Genomic DNA, 19,075 nt, shown 5'->3' with positions numbered 1-19,075 from the left:
GAGGATACAAGTAACATCCCAGTATTAGCTGTAAGTCAGGAAATGGAAGGGAGGGAGGAACTCAAGAAAATTACAATCACCAGGGAAGTGGTACTGAACAAATTGTTGGAGCTGTGGGCTGACAAGTCCCCGGGTCCTGATGGACTTCATCCTAGGGTATTAAAAGAAGTGGCTAGTGAGATAATTCTTGCGTTCGTTTTAATTTACCAAATTTCCCTAGATTCGGGGAAGGTTCTGTTCAATTGGAAAATAGCAAATGTAACTCCTTTATTCAAAAAGGGATGGAGACAGAAAGCAGGAAACTACAGGCCAGTTAGCTTAAACATCCGTGTTAGGGAAAATGTTAGAAGCTATCATTAAAGATGTTTTAGCGGGGCATTTAGAAAGATTCAAGGTAAGCAGGCAGAGTCAACATGATTTTGTGAAAGGGAAATCGTGTTTAACCAATTTATTGGAGTTCTTTGAGGGAGTTACATGTGCTGTGGATAAAGGGGAACCGGTGGATGTACTGTACTTAGATTTTCAGAAGGCATTTGATAAGGTGACATATCAAAGGTTATTGCACAAAATAACAGCTCATGGTGTAGGGGGTCACATATTGGCATGGATAGAAGATTGGCTAGCTAACAGGAAACAGAGAATAGGCATAAATGAGTCATTTTCTGGTTGGCAAGATGTAACAAGTGGTGTGCCACAGAGATCTGTGCTGGGGCCTCAACTTTTTACTATTTATATAAATGACTTGGATGAAGGGACCGAAGGTATGGTTGCTAAATTTGCTGATGACACAAAGATAGGTAGGAAAGTAACTTGTGAAGAGGACATAAGGGGGCTACTGAGGGATATAGATAGGTTAAGTGAGTGAGCAAAGACCTGGCAAATGGAGTATAACGTGGGAAAGTGGGAAATTGTCCACTTTGGCAGGAAGAATAAAAAATGAAGCATATTATCTAAATGGTGAGAGATTGCAGAGCTCTGAGATGCAGAGGGATCTGGGTGTCCTAGTGCATGAATCGCAAAAGGTTAGTATGCAGGTACTGCAGGTAATTAGGAAAGCTAATAGAATGTTATCGTTTATTGCCAGGGGAATTGAATCCAAAAGCAGGGATGATATACTTCAGCTACACAGGGCATTGGTGAGATCACATCGGGAGTATTGTGTACAGTACTGGTCTCCTTATTTAAGGAAGGATGTAAATCCATTGGAGACAGTACAGAGAAGGTTTACTAGACTAGTACCTGGAATGGGTGGGTTGTCTTACGAGGAAAGATTGGACAGACTAGGCTTGTATCTGCTGGAGTTTAGAAGAGTAAGAGGTGACTTGATTGAAACATATAAGATCCTGAGGGGTCTTGACAGGGTGGATGTGGAAAGGATGTTTCCCTTTGTGGGAGAATCTAGAACTAGGGGTCACTGTTTAAATATAAGGGGTCACCCATTTAAGACAGAGATGAGGAGAAATTTTTTTCTCAGAGGGTCGTGAGTCTTTGGAATTCTCTTCCTCAAAAGGCGGTGGAAGCAGAATCTTTGAATATTTTTAAGGCAGAAGTACGCAGATTTTTGATAAGGGGGTGAAAGGTTATTAGGGGCAGGTGAAAATGTGGAATAATCAGTTCAGCCATGATCTTATTGAATGGCGGGGCAGGCTCAAGGGGCCGAGTGGCCTACTCCTGCTCCTGATTTGTATGTTTGTCTGTTCATGTGGAGCATGGATCAAAATAAAAACAGAAAATGTTGGAAATATTCAGCAGGTCTGGGAGCATCTGTGGAGAGAGAAACAGAGTTAACATTTCAGGTCAGTGACCCTTCATCAGAACTGGGAAACATTAGAAATGTAATGGGTTTTAAAACAGGTGAAAGGGGGGAGGATGGAAAACGAACCAAAGGGAAGGTCTGTGATAGCGTGGAAGACAGGAGAGATTAAATGACAGAAGGGATGATGGTGCAGGGCCAAAGGGAGTGGTAATGGGACAAGTAAAGATGTGCCTAGTGGGGGTGTGAATTGCAGAATGATGAACAGCTGCTGTCCAGTTGGGCTGAATGGCCTGTTTCTGTCCTGTAGACTTGATGTGATTTGATGTAATATATTCTCTACGATATAAATGACAGCAGTGTTTAAAGTAGTTGTCTCTGACAATTCTAAGGATTCCTCGGTAGCCTCACAATGGGGCAATAGTTTTCCCCCGCCCTTTAGCAGGCCAATGACCCCCCAACCACCACCCCAATAGGACAGAGACTTCCTGCAGCAGAGTGCGAGGGGGGTAGTTTACTGACTCCCCGACTTAGAGTCGACCCACGGGATCTCCAGAGGCCAGAACACTTTCCAAATGATCACAGATGAGGACCACTCAAGTGCACCCACTACCGAATCGCTTTTTCAGCCATAGCTCAGAGGGTAGTACCCGGTGCCTTTGGGTCAGACTGTCGTGGGTTGAAGTCCACAATCCAGAAACCCGAGGACAAAACCCAGACTGACACTGCAATACTGAGGGAGTACTTCACTGTCAGAGGGTCAGTACTGAGGGAGTGCTGCAATGTCAGTGGATCAGTACTGAGGGAGTGCTGCACTGTCGGAGGATCAGTACTGAGGGAGCACTGCACTGTCGGAGGGTCAGTACTGAGAAAGTGCTGCACTGTCGGAGGATCAGTACTGAGGGAGTGCTGCACTGTCGGAGGGTCAGTACTGAGGGAGTGCTGCACTGTCGGAGGATCAGTACTGAGGGAGCACTGCACTGTCGGAGGGTCAGTACTGAGAAAGTGCTGCACTGTCGGAGGGTCAGTACTGAGGGAGTGCTGCACTGTCGGAGGGTCAGTACTGAGGGAGTGCTGCACTGTCAGAGGATCAGTACTGAGGGACTGCTGCACTGTCGGAGGGTCAGTACTGAGGGAGCGCTGCACTGTCGGAGGGTCAGTACCGAGGGAGTGCTGCACTGTCAGAGGATCAGTACTGAGGGAGTGCTGCACTGTCAGAGGGTCAGTACTGAGGGAGTGCTGCACTGTCAGAGGGTCAGTACTGAGGGACTGCTGCACTGTCGGAGGGTCAGCACTGAGGGAGTGCTGCACTGTCAGAGGATCAGTACTGAGGGAGTGTTGCACTGTCAGAGGGTCAGTACTGAGGGAGTGCTGCACTGTCAGAGGATCAGTACTGAGGGAGTGCTGCACCGTCAGAGGATCAGTACTGAGGGAGTGCTGCACTGTCAGAGGGTCAGTACTGAGGGAGTGTTGCACTGTCGGAGGGTCAGTAATGAGGGAGCGCTGCACTGTCGGTGGGTCAGTACTGAGGGAGTGCTGCACTGTCAGAGGATCAGTACTGAGGGACTGCTGCACTGTCAGAGGGTCAGTACTGAGGGAGTGCTGCACTGTCGGTGGGTCAGTACTGAGGGAGTGCTGCACTGTCGGAGGATCAGTACTGAGGGAGCACTGCACTGTCGGAGGGTCAGTACCGAGGGAGTGCTGCACTGTCAGAGGATCAGTACTGAGGGAGTGCTGCACTGTCAGAGGGTCAGTACTGAGGGAGTGCTGCACTGTCAGAGGGTCAGTACTGAGGGAGTGCTGCACTGTCAGAGGGTCAGTACTGAGGGAGTGCTGCACTGTCGGAGGGTCAGTACTGAGGGAGTGCTGCACTGTCGGAGGGTCAGCACTGAGGGAGTGCTGCACTGTCAGAGGGTCAGTACTGAGGGAGTGCTGCACTGTCAGAGGATCAGTACTGAGGGAGTGCTGCACCGTCAGAGGATCAGTACTGAGGGAGTGCTGCACTGTCAGAGGGTCAGTACTGAGGGAGTGCTGCACTGTCGGAGGGTCAGTACTGAGGGAGCGCTGCACTGTCGGTGGGTCAGTACTGAGGGAGTGCTGCACTGTCAGAGGGTCAGTACTGAGGGAGTGCTGCACTGTCAGAGGATCAGTACTGAGGGAGTGCTGCACTGTCAGAGGATCAGTACTGAGGGAGTGCTGCACTGTCAGAGGGTCAGTAATGAGGGAGCGCTGCACTGTCGGTGGGTCAGTACTGAGGGAGTGCTGCACTGTCGGAGGGTCAGTACTGAGGGAGTGCTGCACTGTCAGAGGATCAGTACTGAGGGACTGCTGCACTGTCAGAGGGTCAGTACTGAGGGAGTGCTGCACTGTCGGTGGGTCAGTACTGAGGGAGTGCTGCACTGTCGGTGGGTCAGTACTGAGGGAGTGCTGCACTGTCGGAGGGTCAGTACTGAGGGAGTGCTGCACTGTCAGAGGGTCAGTACTGAGGGAGTGCTGCACTGTCAGAGGATCAGTACTGAGGGAGTGCTGCACTGTCAGAGGGTCAGTAATGAGGGAGCGCTGCACTGTCGGTGGGTCAGTACTGAGGGAGCGCTGCACTGTCGGAGGGTCAGTACTGAGGGAGTGCTGCACTGTCAGAGGATCAGTACTGAGGGACTGCTGCACTGTCAGAGGGTCAGTACTGAGGGAGTGCTGCACTGTCGGTGGGTCAGTACTGAGGGAGTGCTGCACTGTCGGAGGGTCAGTACTGAGGGAGTGCTGCACTGTCGGAGGGTCAGTACTGAGGGAGTGCTGCACTGTCGGAGGGTCAGTACTGAGGGAGTGCTGCACTGTCAGAGGGTCAGTACTGAGGGAGTGCTGCACTGTCGGACGGTCAGTACTGAGGGAGTGCTGCACTGTCGGAGGGTCAGTACTGAGGGAGTGCTGCACTGTCGGAGGGTCAGTACTGAGGGAGTGCTGCACTGTCAGAGGATCAGTACTGAGGGAGCGCTGCACTGTCGGAGGGTCAGTAATGAGGGAGGCTGCACTGTCGGAGGGTCAGTAATGAGGGAGTGCTGCACTGTCAGAGGGTCAGTACTGAGGGAGTGCTGCACTGTCGGAGGGTCAGTACTGAGGGAGTGCTGCACTGTCAGATGGGATGTCGTTAAGAAGAGACGTTAACATGATGCTCCGTCTGCCCTCTCAGGTGGGTGTAAAAGATCCCATGGCCACTATTTCAAAGAAGAGCAGGGGAGTTCTCCCGGGTATCCTGGGGCCAATATTTATCCAGAAACCAACATCCTTAAAAATAGATTGTCTCATCGTTATCACCTTGCTCTTTGCGGGATCTTGCTGTGCCTAAATTGGCTGCCATGTTTCCTATGTTCCAACAGTGGCCACAGTTCAAAAGTACTTCATTGGCTGTAAAGCATTTTGGGACATCCTGAGGTGGTGAAAGGCGCTATAGAAATGCAAGTTTTTTCTTTCTTTTACCTGACTTCCTGGTCAGCCGTGGGCCAGGCACATAACCAGGATGTTCCCACCATGACCTTCGATGTCTGCCAGGCCTATGCAAATGAGGTACCATCCTGTTGACCTCCACGACCTCTGGTGGGGTCAGCGCCAGGGGTCACAGTCCTATCCAATAGACTTATGGGATAATGCCTTCATTGCCAATGGGCCATGAACAAGGTTAAAGGAGATTCACTAGTTGTAACTATTGTGTATTTGTTGTCATTGCATGAAAATTGTGTGTTAAATGCAAATGAAAGTTCAAGGAAAAAGAGTCAATGAACAGCGGTAGCAGAGGAAACTCCGCCCGAAACAGAATATCTGTAACTTCTGATTAACCTCAGCAATCACAAATTAAAGAGAGAAACTAAGTCGACCTGACCTCGAAATAACCTGAGCCTTGAAGTCCAGAATGCAGAGCAATTGTCCCTTTGTAATCACAAAGGGGAACATGCCTGCATGTTAGTGTCATGATTGTATGTGTGGGCTTGAGTATTAGAGATGGTAACAGTATTTGGAAGTGAAACTGAAAGTAATTCAGTATTTTGGGGAAAACATTTGACCCAGGGGTTGTTGTAAGTTCAGATAGGTATATGCTGCTGCATATTTTTAAAGTATTTGAAGTATTTAATAAAGCTTGTTAAATCTTTGTTAAAGTTAGATCTGTGCCTTCAAGTGTGATTCTTCAGCCCGAGATGGGACAGTTAGCAGCAGTATAATTCCTGCAGCAGTGCTTGTTATAATTTTCCTGTTCTAAAATAGCAGTGTATCACTAACCAGCAGCTCCACAGGAGAGACTCAATGGTCCACATCATCTACTCTACATTGTGTATATTTTATTTTTATTCTTTTGGATGTGAGCATCACTGGCAAGGCAAACATTTATTGCCAACTTCATGTGGGGTAGGTACACCCACAGTGCTATTAAGAAGGGAGTTCCAGGATTTTGACCCAGCGACAGTGAAGGAACAGCGATATAGTTCCAAGTCAGGATGGTGTGTGACTTGGAGGGGAACTTGCAGGTGGTGATGTTCACATGTGTCTGCTGCCCTTGTCCTTCTAGTTGGTAGAGGTCGCGGGTTTGGAAGGTGCTGTCGAAGGAGCCTTGGTGAGTGGCTGCGGTGCATCTTGTAGATGGTACACACTGCTGTCACTGTGCGTCGGTGGTGGAGGGAGTGAATGTTGAAGGTGGAGGATGGGGTGCCAATCAAGCGGGCTGCTTTTTCCTGGATGGTGTGCAGGAATTATAATTAATGAATGCATTTTACAACAGTTATCATTTTAAAAAATGGTAAAACTGTGGAATAAATAAACAGATTGTAACTAATAACTTGACGTAGTGGTAACTTAATTGGACTAGCAATCCAGAGGTTCAGACTAATTCCCTGGGGACATGGGTTCAAATCCCATCTTGCCAGCTGAAATTGAAAACTCGTCTCGGAAATGGTGCCATGAAATTATCATCAATTGTTGTAAAAACCCATCTGGTTCACTAATGTCCTTCAGGGAAGGAAATCTGCCATCCTTACCTGGTCTGGCCTACATGTGATTCCAGACTCACAGAAAAATGGTTGACTCTTAACTGCCCTCTGAAATGGCCCAGCAAGCCACTCAGTTCAAGGGCAAATAGGGATGGGCAACACATGTCGTCTTGCCAGCGATGCCCACAACCCATTAAAGAATGAAAAAAAGGTTGTGTTGGACAAAGTAACAGGACACTTGGAAAATTATAATGATTTATAGAATCATAGAAAGTTTAAGGCACAGAAAGAGGCCACTTGGCCCATCGTGTCTGTGCTGGCCGAAAAACAATCCACCTATTCTAATCCCACCTTCCAGCATTCAGCCCATAGCCCTGCAGATTACAACACTTGAGGTGCATATCCAGACTCCTTTTGAATGAGTTGAGGGTTTCTGCCTCAACTACCCTTTCAGGCAGTGAGTTCCAGACCCCCACCACCCTCTGGGTGAAAACGTTTTTCTTCATCTCCCCTCTAAATTTTCTACCATTCACTTTAAATCTATGCCCCTTCGTCACTGACCTCTCTGCTAAGGTGAATAGACCCTTCACCTCCACTCTATCCTCAAAATTTTGTACATTTCGGCAGAGTCAACACAGATTTATGAAAAGGAAATGTGACAAATCTATTGGAGTTTTCTGAGGATGTAACTAGCAAAGCAGACAAAAGAGAACCAGTAGATGTTGTATATTTAGATTTCCAAAAGACATTCAATAAGATGCCACACAAAAGGTTATTACACAAAATTGGGGCTCATGTGACTGGGAGCAGTATATTAGCATGAATCAAAGACTGATTAATGGATGGAAAACAGAGAGAAGGAATAAACAGATCATTTTCAGATTGACAGGCTGTTACTAGTGAGATGCCACAAGGATCAGTGCTGGGGACTCAGCTGTTTACAATCTATATTTATGACTAAGATGAGGGGACTGAGTGTAACGTATCCAATGTTTGCTGACAATACAAAGTTAGATGGGAAAGTAAGTTGTGAGGAGGACACAGAGATTTAGACAGGTTAAGTGAGTGGATGAGAAATAGCAGATGGAATATAATGTGGGGAAGTGTGAAGTTATCCACTTTGGTCGGAAAAATAGAAAAGCAGAATATTTTTTAAATGATGAGAGAGTGGGGAATGTTGTTATTCAGAGGGACCTGGGTATCCTTGTACCCGAATCACAGAAAGTTAACATGCAGTTGGGAAAGCAATTGCTATGTTGACATTAATTACAAAGGGATTGGAGTCTAAGAGTAAAGAAGTCTTACTGCAAGTAAATAGGGCCTTAGTGAGACCACAGCTGTGCGCAGTTAGGAAGGATATACATGCCTTAGAAGGAGTGAAACAAAGGTTCAATAGACAGATTCCTGGGATAAGAGGGCTGTCCGATGAGGAGAGATTGAGGAGACTGGGCCCATATTCTTCAGAGTTTAGAAGAATGAGAGGTGATCTCATTGAAACGTATAAAATTCTTAAGGGGCTTAACAGGGTAGATGCTGAGAGGCTGTTTCCCCCTGGCTGGAGAATCTGGAACTAGAACAAAGAAATGTACAGCACAGGAACAGGCCATTCGGCCCTCCAAGCCTGCGCCGATCTTGATGCCTGTCCAAACTAAAACCTTCTGCACTTCCGGGGACCGTATCCCTCTATTCCCAACCTATTCACGTATTTGTCAAGATGTCTCTTAAACGTCGCTATCGTACCTGCTTCCACCACCTCCCCCGGCAGCAAGTTCCAGGCACTCACCACCCTCTGTGTAAAAAACTTGCCTCGCACATCCCCTCTAAACTTTGCCCCTCGCACCTTAAACCTATGTACCCTAGTAACTGACTCTTCCACCCTGGGAGAAAGCTTCTGACTATCCACTCTGTCCATGCCGCTCATAACTTTGTAAACCTCTATCATGTCGCCCCTCCACCTCCGTCGTTCCAGTGAAAACAATCCGAGTTTATCCAACCTCTCCTCATAGCTAATGCCCTCCAGACCAGGCAGCATCCTGGTAAACCTCCTCTGTACCCTCTCCAAAGCCTCCACGTCCTTCTGGTAGTGTGGCGACCAGAATTGCACGCAGTATTCTAAGTTGCACTAGGGGTCACTGTTTCAGGGTAAGGGGTAATTTCGGACTGAGTTGAGGAGAAGGGTTGTGAATCTTTGGAAGTCTCTATCCCAGAGGGCTGTGGATGCTCAGTCATTGAGTATATTCAAGACTGACATTGATAGATCTTTGGTATTAAAGGGAATTAAGCGATTATGGGGATAGTGCGGGAAGGTGGAGTTGAGGTAGATGATCAGCCGTGATCTTGTGAAGTGATGGGGCCAGGCTCAAAGTGCTGAATGGCCTACTCCAGGTGCTATTTCTTATGTTCTTATGTGTGTTGACACTGTGTTAGTCTACCAGATCTCAGTGCAACAAACTGCATTCATATAGCGCTTTTAACATGGTAACATAGAGGCCCAGTCTCTCAGCTTCCGGAAGCGGAGAGCAGTCGGATCTCTTCCAGCGCGCCAGAGTTTTGAAAAAAGAAAAAAAAAGCCAACAGTGATGTCACAGGAAAGCTGCAAGGTGATTGGTTGGTGAGTCACTGCTGTGAGGGAATAGCTCTAAATAGCTGGGTCAGTATGTCAGGTAAGAAAAGTTTAAAGTTATTTCAAATAAAGTAAGTAGTTTTTTTTTTAGGGAGTTCTGTAGTAACAAAGACCATGGAAGACGTGCCTTAGAGTAACTGATATTATTGGACATTAAGATCTTCCAGAAGGTTTAATTTAATTTAAAGGGTTAAGTCATGGCAGGAGAGCTCAAAGCCGTGGTGTGCTCCCCGTGCTCTATGTTGGAAGCCGGGAACAATCCCAGTGCCCGGGACCAGCATGTGTGGAGGAAGTGTCTCCAGCTGCAGCTCCTGGAAGCCCGGGTTTCGGAGCTGGAGCGGCAGCTGGGGACACTGTGGAGCATCCACGAGGCAGAGAGTATGGAGAGGTGGTCACACCGCAGGCTCGGACTCCACAGGCAGGAGGGCAATGGGTGACCACCAGGCAGAGCAAGAGGATGAGGCAGACAGTTCAGGAATCTCCTGTGGTTATTCCCCTGTAAAACAGATATACTGCTTGGATACTGTTGTGGGGGGGGGGGGGGGGGGGAGGGGGGGATGGCCTCTCAGGGGAAAGCAGCAACAGTCCAATTTGTTGCACCACAGTTGGCTCTGCTGCACAGGGGAGGAGTAAAAAGTGTGGGAATTCAATAGTTATAGGGGATTCAATTGTAAGGGGAATAGATAGGCATTTCTGTGGCCGCAAAAGAGACTCCAGGATGTTACGTTGCCTCCCTGGTGCTCGGGTCAAGGATGTCTCTGAGCGGTTACAGGACATTCTGAAGTGGGAGGGTGAACAGCCAGCGGTCGTGGTACACATTGGTACAAACGACACAGGTAAAAAAAAAAGGATGGGGTCCTAAAAGCAGAATATAGGGAGCTAGGAAGTAAGTTGAAAAGTAGGACCTCAAAGGTAGTGATCTCAGGATTACTAGCAGTGCCACGTGCCAGTCAGAGTAGAAATAACAGGATATATCAGATGAATACGTGGCTGAAGAGATGGTGTGAGGGGAAGGGTTTTAGATTCCTGGGACATTGGAACCGGTTCTGGGGGAGGTGGGACCAGTACAAACTGGACGGGTTACACCTGGGCAGGACCGGGACTGATGTCCTAAGGGGAGTATTTGCTAGAGTGATTGGGAGGGTTTAAACTAAAATGGCAGGGGGATGGGAACCTTTGCAAGGAGTCAGAGGAGGGGGGATCAAAGACAAGAACAAAAGACAGTAAGGGAAATAAATGATAGGCAGAGAAATCAAGGGCCAGAATCAAACAGGGCCACAGTGAAAAATAGTGGGAAAGGGACAAGTAATGTTAAAAAGACAAGCCTTAAGGCTTTGTGCCTTAACGCGGGGAGTATTCGCAATAAAGTGGATGAATTAATCTCACAAATAGATGTAAACGGGTATGATACAGTCGGGATTACGGAGACATGGCTGCAAGGTGACCAGGGATGGGAAATGAACATCCAGGGATATTCAGTATTTAGGAAGAACAGACAAAAAGCAAAAGGCGGTGGAGTTGCATTGCTGGTTAAAGAGGAAATTAACGCAATAGTGAGGAAAGATATTAGCTCTGACGATGTGGAATCTGTATAGGTAGAGCTGAGAAACACTAAGGGTCAAAAAACATTAGTGATGGTTGTACATTGACCCCCCAAACTGTAGATGATGATGTTGGGAATGGCATTAAACAGGAAATTAGAGATGCATGCAATTAAGGAACATCTGTAATAATAGGTGACTTTAATCTGCATATAGATTGGGCAGATCAAATTAGTCACAATACCGTAGAGGAGGAATTCTTGGAGTGTATACAGGATGGTTTTCCGGGCCAATACGTTGAGGAACCAACGAGAGAACAGGTCATCCTAGACTGGGTATTGTGTAATGAAAGAGGAATAATTAACAATCTAGTGGTGTGAGACCCCTTGGGGATCAGTGACCATAATATGATAGAATTCTTCATCAAGATGGAGAGTGACATAGTTGATTCCGAGACAACGGTCCTGAATCTTAGTAAGGGAAACTACAAAGGTATGAGGCGCGAGTTGGCCATGACGGATCGGTAAACGTTACTTAAAGGGATGATGGTGGATAGGCAATGGCAAACATTTAAAGAGCACATGGATAAACTGCAACAATTGTTTATCCCTGTCTGGCGCAAAAGTAAAACGGGAAAGGTAGCCAAACCATGGCTTACAAGGGAAATTAGAGATAGCATTAGATCCAAGGAAGAGGCATATACATTTGCCAAGAAAAACAACAGACCTGAGGATTGGGAGCAGTTTAGAATTCAGCAAAGGAGGACCAAGGGATTGGTTAAGAAGGGGAAAATAGAGTACGAGAACAAGCTTGCGGGGAACATAAAAACTGACTGTAAAAGTTTCTATAGGTATGTGAAGAGAAAAAGATTGGTGAAGACAAATGTAGGTCCCTTACAGTCAGAAACAGGGGAATTTATTATGGGGAATAAAGAAATGGCTGACCAGCTAAATGCATACTTTGGTTCTGTCTTCACAAAGGAGGACACAAATATCATACCAGAAATGTTGGCGAACACAGGGCTTAGTGAGAGAGAGGAACTGAAAGAAATCAGTATTAATAGAGAAATGGTGTTGGGGAAATTGATGGGATTGAAGGACGATAAATCCCCAGGGCCTGATGGTATGCATCCCAGAGTACTTAAGGAAGTGGCCCTAGAAATAGTGGATGCATTGGTGGTCATCTTCCAAGGTTCTATAGACTCTGGAACAGTTCCTACAGATTGGAGGGTAGCTAATGTAACCCCACTATTTAAAAAGGGAGGTAGAGAGAAAGCAGGGAAGTATAGACCAGTCAGCCTCACGTCGGTAGTAGGGAAAGTTCTAGAGTCCATTATCAAAGATTTTATAGCAGAGCACTTAGAGAACAGTGGTAGAATCGCACAGAGTCAGCATGGATTTACGAAAGGGAAATCATGCTTGACAAATCTACTAGAATTCTTCGAAGATGTAACTAGTAGAGTTGATGAGGAGGAGCCAGTGGATGTGGTTTATTTGGACTTTCAGAAGGCTTTTGGCAACATCCCACATAAGAGATTAGCATGTAAAATTAAAGCACATGGGATTGGGGGTAGTGTATTGCGATGGATAGAAAATTATACAGGGCCTTGGTGAGGCCACACCTGGAATATTGTCAGCAGTTTTGGTCTCTTCATCTGAGGAAGGAAGTTCTTGCTATAGAGGGAGTGCAGCGAAGGTTTACCAGACTGATTCCTGGGATGGCGGGACTGACGTATGAGGAGAGATTGAGTCGGTTAGGATTATATTCGCTGGAGTTCAGAAGAGTGAGGGGGGATCTCATAGAAACCTATAAAATTCTAACAGGACTTGACAGGGTAGATGCAGGAAGGATGTTTCTGATGGCGGGGGAATTTAGAACCAGGGGTCATAGTCTAAGGATATGGGGTAAACCTTTCAGGATTGAGATGAGGAGAAATCTCTTCACCCAGAGAGTGGTGAACCTGTAGAATTCACTACCACAGAAAGCAGTTGAGGCCAAAACATTGTATGTTTTCAAAAAGGAGTTAGATATAGCTCTTGGGGCGAAAGGGATCAAAGGGTATGGGGAGAAATCGGGAACAGGTTACTGAGTTGGATGATTAGCGACGGTCATAATGAATGGTGCTGCAAGCTTCAAGGGCAAAATGGTCTACCCCTGCTCCTATTTTCTATGTTTCTAGTAAAACATCTCAAGGAGCTTCACAGAAGCAGAATCAGACAAAATTTGACACCGAGCCACACAAGGACAGGTGATCAAAATCTTGGTTAAAGAGGTTGGTTTTAAGGAGAGTCTTAGAGGAGAGAGAGATGGAGAGGTAGAGAGGAGGGAATTCCAGAGCTTAGGGCCCAGGCAGCTGAAAGCACGGCCATCATTGGTGGAGTGAAGGAGGTGGGGGATGCTCATGATGCCAGAGTTAGAGGAGTGCAGCAATCTTGTTGGATTGCAGGTTCAAGCCACACAAGAAAGTCGTGTGTAAATGAGGAAGGTCAATCAGCTCAACCAAGGTCACCCATTCCTAAAACTATCTGATGTCCTTTGGTCCGACATTGGCAGCCGTGCCTCCAGCTGCCTGGGCCCTAAGCTCTGGAATTCCCCTCCTCTCTACCTCTCTCTCCTCCTTTAAGACGCTCCTTAAAACCGACCCCTTTGTCCATCTGCGAATGTTTCTGTGATGTTTTACAATGTTAAGGTTGTTCATACAAAATTGTTGTTGAATCTGTCAGATTGTCAGAAAAACCCAACTGGTTCACAAATGTTCTTGAGGGAAGTGAAGGAAACTTGCTGTCCTTACCCGGTCTGAGCCTACATTACAACAGTGACCACACTCCAAAGGTTCTTCATTGGTTCCAAAGTGTTTTGGGATGTCCGGAGGTCCCAAAAGGCGCTATACAAATGCAAGTTCTTTCTCTGCAATGTGACTCCTGTCCCACAACAGCATGGGTTAACTCTTAACTGCAAGCCAATCAGCTGGATCCAAACCATTACATAGCAATACCAGAATGCAGCTCACCACCAGCTTCGCAAGGGTGAATAGGGACAGGCAATAAATTCTGGCCTTGTCAACAAGTCCACCACCCAAGAATGAATGTTTAATATATTCTGGGCTGTGCGAGAAAACACTTGTCCAAAATTCATTTCAAAGCTTGATAAAAAAAATCTGAAATAGCTACCATCCTCCTTATGCTAGACGTTAACAAGTGAGAAACATGATTTCCCCACGAGATCTGATTGCCCAGCACAACAGCGAAAAAAGCAGAGGCTGAGATAGATAATGACTGAAGTTTGTGAAAGTTGGTGTCCCACTGCAATGATGTGGATCTACAGTGTACGAGGGCGAGTCTTCATTCACTGCAAAAATAACACAAAGTCTCGGGATTGGAGTGTGTACAATCAGATCCTGTCTGTCTCCAAGTTACACAATGTCAGGAGAGGCTGCAACAATTAATACTTTACTTTTGGCAGGACAGCAGAGCTTTTATTACCAAACAAGTACAGCTATGTCCTAAAGTCCAGAGATTTTGCTTATCCTCTGACTGATAAATATTACAATCATCAGAAGAAGGTCCTTCCATGATAACACGTCATGAGCATCTACAACCAGGACCCACATCTTCAACCAAATCTGAAATTCACAGTGTCATTAACCCTTGCAGCACACAAATAGCATGAGGGTGAGGCACCTTCACAGAAAATACCTCACTGTCCCCATCAAACACTCCCCAGGACAGGTACAGCACGGGGTTAGATACAGAGTAAAGCTCCCTCTACACTGTCCCATCAAACACTCCCAGGACAGGTACAGCACGGGGTTAGATACAGAGTAAAGCTCCCTCTACACTGTCCCCCATCAAACACTCCCAGGACAGGCTCCTGCTCGTTGGGGCTCAGTCTTACATCTCCAGGGACATTCAGTCACTGAAGCCCCAGTGTAAAGTCCCAATCCCACGGCCCGGCTGACTCTCAGGGGAGCAGTGATGAGGTACAGTGTAACCTACCGGACCTGGATATTCACATCAATGTCTGGTTTAAAAAAAACAAATGGGGTTGCATACAGAGTAAAAAAAAAGAAAAAAAAAAAAAACGGGGTTAGATACAGAGTAAAACTCCCTCTACACTGTCCCATCAAACACTCCCAGGACAGGTACAGCACGGGGTTAGATACAGAGTAAAGCTCCCTCTACACTGTCCCATCAAACACTCCCAGGACAGGTACAGCACGGGGTTAGATACAGAGTAAAGTTCCCTCTACACTGTCCCCATTAAACACTCCCAGGACAGGTACAGCACGGGGTTAGATACAGAGTAAAGTTCCCTCTACACTGTCCCCATTAAACACTCCCAGGACAGGTACAGCACGGGGTTAGATACAGAGTAAAACTCCCTTTTTGCCTTTCTTTCTCTCGATCTCTCTCACAATTTCCCCTTTCTGCACAGTTTTCATCCACTCCCAACACTCATGAACAGAACTTCTAACAACTGTGTAACTGTTTCATTGGAACTATTACTGTTCCAGTGACCACTGTGTTTGAATCAGGCATTTCAGAATTCACTCTTAGAAAGGATCAGTCAGCTGGGCCAACACCATGCCCTACGAACATTCCCCACAGGAACTGAAATCACGCCCCCGACCCACCGCCAGTCCCTCACATGCAGTTAATGTCCCTCCTTAAACAAGCCTGCACTCCTTCCACTTTAACCTGCCTGCTGGAGGCTACATGACAGGTTGTTGGCTGCTTTTGAGAGCGCTGTCTGCTTACCTTTGTTGGAATGGCCAAAGGAAGAGGTAACATGAGAATTGGAACCAGGAATATAATCAGCTGGTCCCTGAAAGCCCACACGATTCTCCAACATGGGTACATTGTTACAGGCAGTGTCTGAACTCGATCCTCTTCAACACTACGTAAGCTCTATTGGAGCAGAGGGCAGGAGTGATTTGTATATAACTGAAAAACAATTAAACATTAACCTGACAGTTTTTTCCCTCCCAGCAGAATATTTTGAAGCCAATGGGAGGGGCAGGCATAATTGAACTTATAAAATATCTTTACAACTACCCAAGAAACAAAGTGTCACAACACAAGCTTATGATGTGTGGGAGTCTAAGGTTTAATCTCCCAGACTGTCAGCCTGTTCCCCTCCCTGGATTCATTCACATGCTACTCCTTGTTCAGGGGGCAGAGGGATTTAGGGTAGAAGTTTTGGTTGTTCATTCCTACTCCTGCTCCTATTTCTTATGTTCCCAGGACACAGACTGGACTCTTTCTTCTGGAATAAAAATCACTGAGGGATGACCTGGCATTATCTCCAAGAGCAGGGGAGTTCTCCCCAGCGTCCTGGGGCCAATATTTATCCCTCCATCAACATTGCATATACAGATTATCCGGTCATTATCACTCTGCTGTTTGTGGGATCTTGCTGTGCACAAATTGGCTGCCATTTTTCCTGCATTACAACAGTGACGACACTTCAAAATACTTCATTGGCTGTAAAGAGCTTTGAGATGTCCTGAGGTTGTGAAAGGCGCTATAGAAATGCAAAGTCTTTCTCTCCTTTATCCAATCCTGGGAGAGAAGAGAGAGAAATTGAGCTACCAAAGTGGAACTGTAAGGAAGGGGTTAATAAGACTGCACCCCCCCCCCCCCACACCAAAGTCTGCTAACGTCACACTGCTATCGATTTTCCTTCATGTTGAAGTCATATTAGCCTTTGTCTATTCAATATGGAAAGTAGAAATCCATTTAGACAGTCACCATTGAATTGGTGAATGAAAACTGATCTTAAAGCAATTTTGTCAGTTTAGTCACTTCAGTAATGTTCACAGAAAGACCCTATACTTCCAAATAAAACATATAAATAACCATATAAATATATTACATTTATTTCAGAGAACTTTATTAGGTGGATAATAAGTGCAGGGCAAATAGCATGGATCTGTAGAAGGAAACTACTGTGAATTCATTGTCCTTTTTTAGAACAACAACAACTTATATTTATATAGCACCTGTAACATATTAAAATGACCCAAGGCACTTAACAGGGGCATTAGAAAACTAAATTTGACATGGAGCTACATAAGGAGAAATTAGGGCAGATGATCAAAAGCTTGGTCAAAGAAGTAGGTTTTAAGAAACACAAGAACACAAGATATAGGAGCAGAAGCAGACCATTCGGCCCATCGAGCCTGCTCCGCCATTTAACACCATCATGGCTGATCTTGGGCTTCAATTTCACTTTCCTGCCCGCTCCCCATATCCCTTGATCCCCTGCGAGACCAAAAATCTATCTATCCCAGCCTTGAATAAATTCAATGATGGAGCATCCACAACCCTCTGGAATAGAGAAGTCCAAAGATTCACAACCCTCTGAGTGAAGAAATTTCTCCTCATATCAGTCCTGAATGATTGTCCCCTTATCCTGAGACTGTGTCCCCGTGTTCTAAATACCCCCAGGGGAAACAATCTCTCAGTGTCTACCCTGTCAAATCCCTTCAGAATCTTGTATGTTTCAATGAAATCACCTCTCATTCTTCTCATAGGCCCAATTTACTCAGCCTGTCATCATAGGACAACCCCCTCATCCCAGGGACTAATTTAGTAAATCTTGCTGCACTGCCTCCAGTGCAAGTATATCTTTTCTTAAATGTGGAGACCAAATCTGCACACAGTATTCCAGAAGCAGTTTCACCAAAGCCCTGTACAGTTTTAGTAAGAATTCTTTATTCCTGTACTCCAATCCCCTTGCAATAAAGGCTAACATGCCATTTGCCTTCCTAATAGCCTGCTGTACCTGCATGTTAACTTTGTGCATTCCTTGTACAGGTACCCCCAGGTCTCTCTGAACATCGACACTTACCAGTTTCACACCTTTTCAAAATATTCTGCTTAAAGAAGGAAATCAAAGTGGAGAGGTGTAAGGAGGGCATTCCAGAGCTTGGTGCCTTGGCAACTGAAGGTGCGGCCACCAATGGTGGAGCCAGAATTAGAGGAGTGCAGAGAACTTGGAGGGTTATGGAGTGGAGGAGGTTACAGAGATAGGGAGTGTTGTGGGGCTGGAGGAGGTTACAGAGATAGGGAGTGTTGTTGGGGCTGGAGGAAGTTACAGAGATAGGGAGGGTTGTGGAGTGGAGGAAGTTAGAGATAGGGAGTGTTGTGGGGCTGGAGGAGGTTACAGAGATAGGGAGTGTTGTAGGGGCTGGAGGAGGTTACAGAGATAGGGAGTGTTGTAGGGGCTGGAGGAGGTTACAGAGATAGGGAGTTTTGGGGCTGGAGGAGGTTACAGAGATAGGGAGTGTTGTGGGGCTGGAGGAGGTTACAGAGATAGGGAGTGTTGTAGGGGCTGGAGGAGGTTACAGAGATAGGGAGAGTTGTAGGGGCTGGAGGAGGTTACAGAGATAGGGAGTGTTGTAGGGGCTGGAGGAGGTTACAGAGATAGGGAGTTTTGGGGCTGGAGGAGGTTACAGAGATAGGAAGGGTTGTAGGGGCTGGAGGAGGTTACAGAGATAGGGAGTGTTGTAGGGGCTGGAGGAGGTTACAGAGATAGGGAGTGTTGTAGGGGCTGGAGGAGGTTACAGAGATAGGGAGTGTTGTAGGGGCTGGAGGAGGTTACAGAGATAGGGAGTGTTGTTGGGGCTGGAGGAAGTTACAGAGATAGGGAGTGTTGGGGCTGGAGGAGGTTACAGAGATAGGGAGGGTTGTAGGGGCTGGAGGAGGTTACAGAGATAGGGAGGGTTGTAGGGGCTGGAGGAGGTTACAGAGATAGGGAGTGTTGTAGGGGCTGGAGGAGGTTACAGAGATAGGGAGTGTTGTTGGGGCTGGAGGAAGTTACAGAGATAGGGAGTGTTGGGGCTGGAGGAGGTTACAGAGATAGGGAGTGTTGTAGGGGCTGGAGGAGGTTACAGAGATAGGGAGGGTTGTAGGGGCTGGAGGAGGTTACAGAGATAGGGAGGGTTGTAGGGGCTGGAGGAGGTTACAGAGATAGGGAGGGTTGTTGGGGCTGGAGGAGGTTACAGAGATAGGGAGTGTTGTTGGGGCTGGAGGAAGTTACAGAGATAGGGAGTGTTGGGGCTGGAGGAGGTTACAGAGATAGGGAGGGTTGTTGGGGCTGGAGGAGGTTACAGAGATAGGGAGTGTTGTTGGGGCTGGAGGAAGTTACAGAGATAGGGAGGGCGAGGCCATGGAGGGATTTGAAA

At 46.7% G+C, this 19,075-nt stretch overlaps 1 protein-coding gene across 3 annotated transcripts in view; it reads right to left on the bottom strand.

The window, feature by feature from the left end:
* LOC137346850 (solute carrier family 13 member 2-like) overlaps positions 1–15,782 on the bottom strand; it is a 100,856-nt gene extending 85,074 nt beyond the window's left edge. For 2 of the 3 annotated variants that reach the window (XM_068010788.1, XM_068010790.1), the window contains exon 1: positions 15,645–15,782. In XM_068010788.1, the coding sequence (XP_067866889.1) occupies positions 15,645–15,746 (102 nt within the window). In that variant the 5' untranslated portion in view covers positions 15,747–15,782. Of the gene's footprint in view, positions 1–14,057; positions 14,121–15,644 lie in introns of those variants that run through there. The other variant, XM_068010789.1, reaches the window with a different exon arrangement.
* Between the last annotated feature and the right edge of the window lie 3,293 nt (positions 15,783–19,075).

Source organism: Heterodontus francisci, chromosome 30 (genome assembly GCF_036365525.1).
Source record: "Heterodontus francisci isolate sHetFra1 chromosome 30, sHetFra1.hap1, whole genome shotgun sequence".
In the NCBI taxonomy this organism is placed as follows: domain Eukaryota; kingdom Metazoa; phylum Chordata; class Chondrichthyes; order Heterodontiformes; family Heterodontidae; genus Heterodontus; species Heterodontus francisci.
The sequence above is the reverse complement of the archived record's forward strand: the minus strand, read 5'-3'. Positions and strand labels throughout refer to the sequence as shown.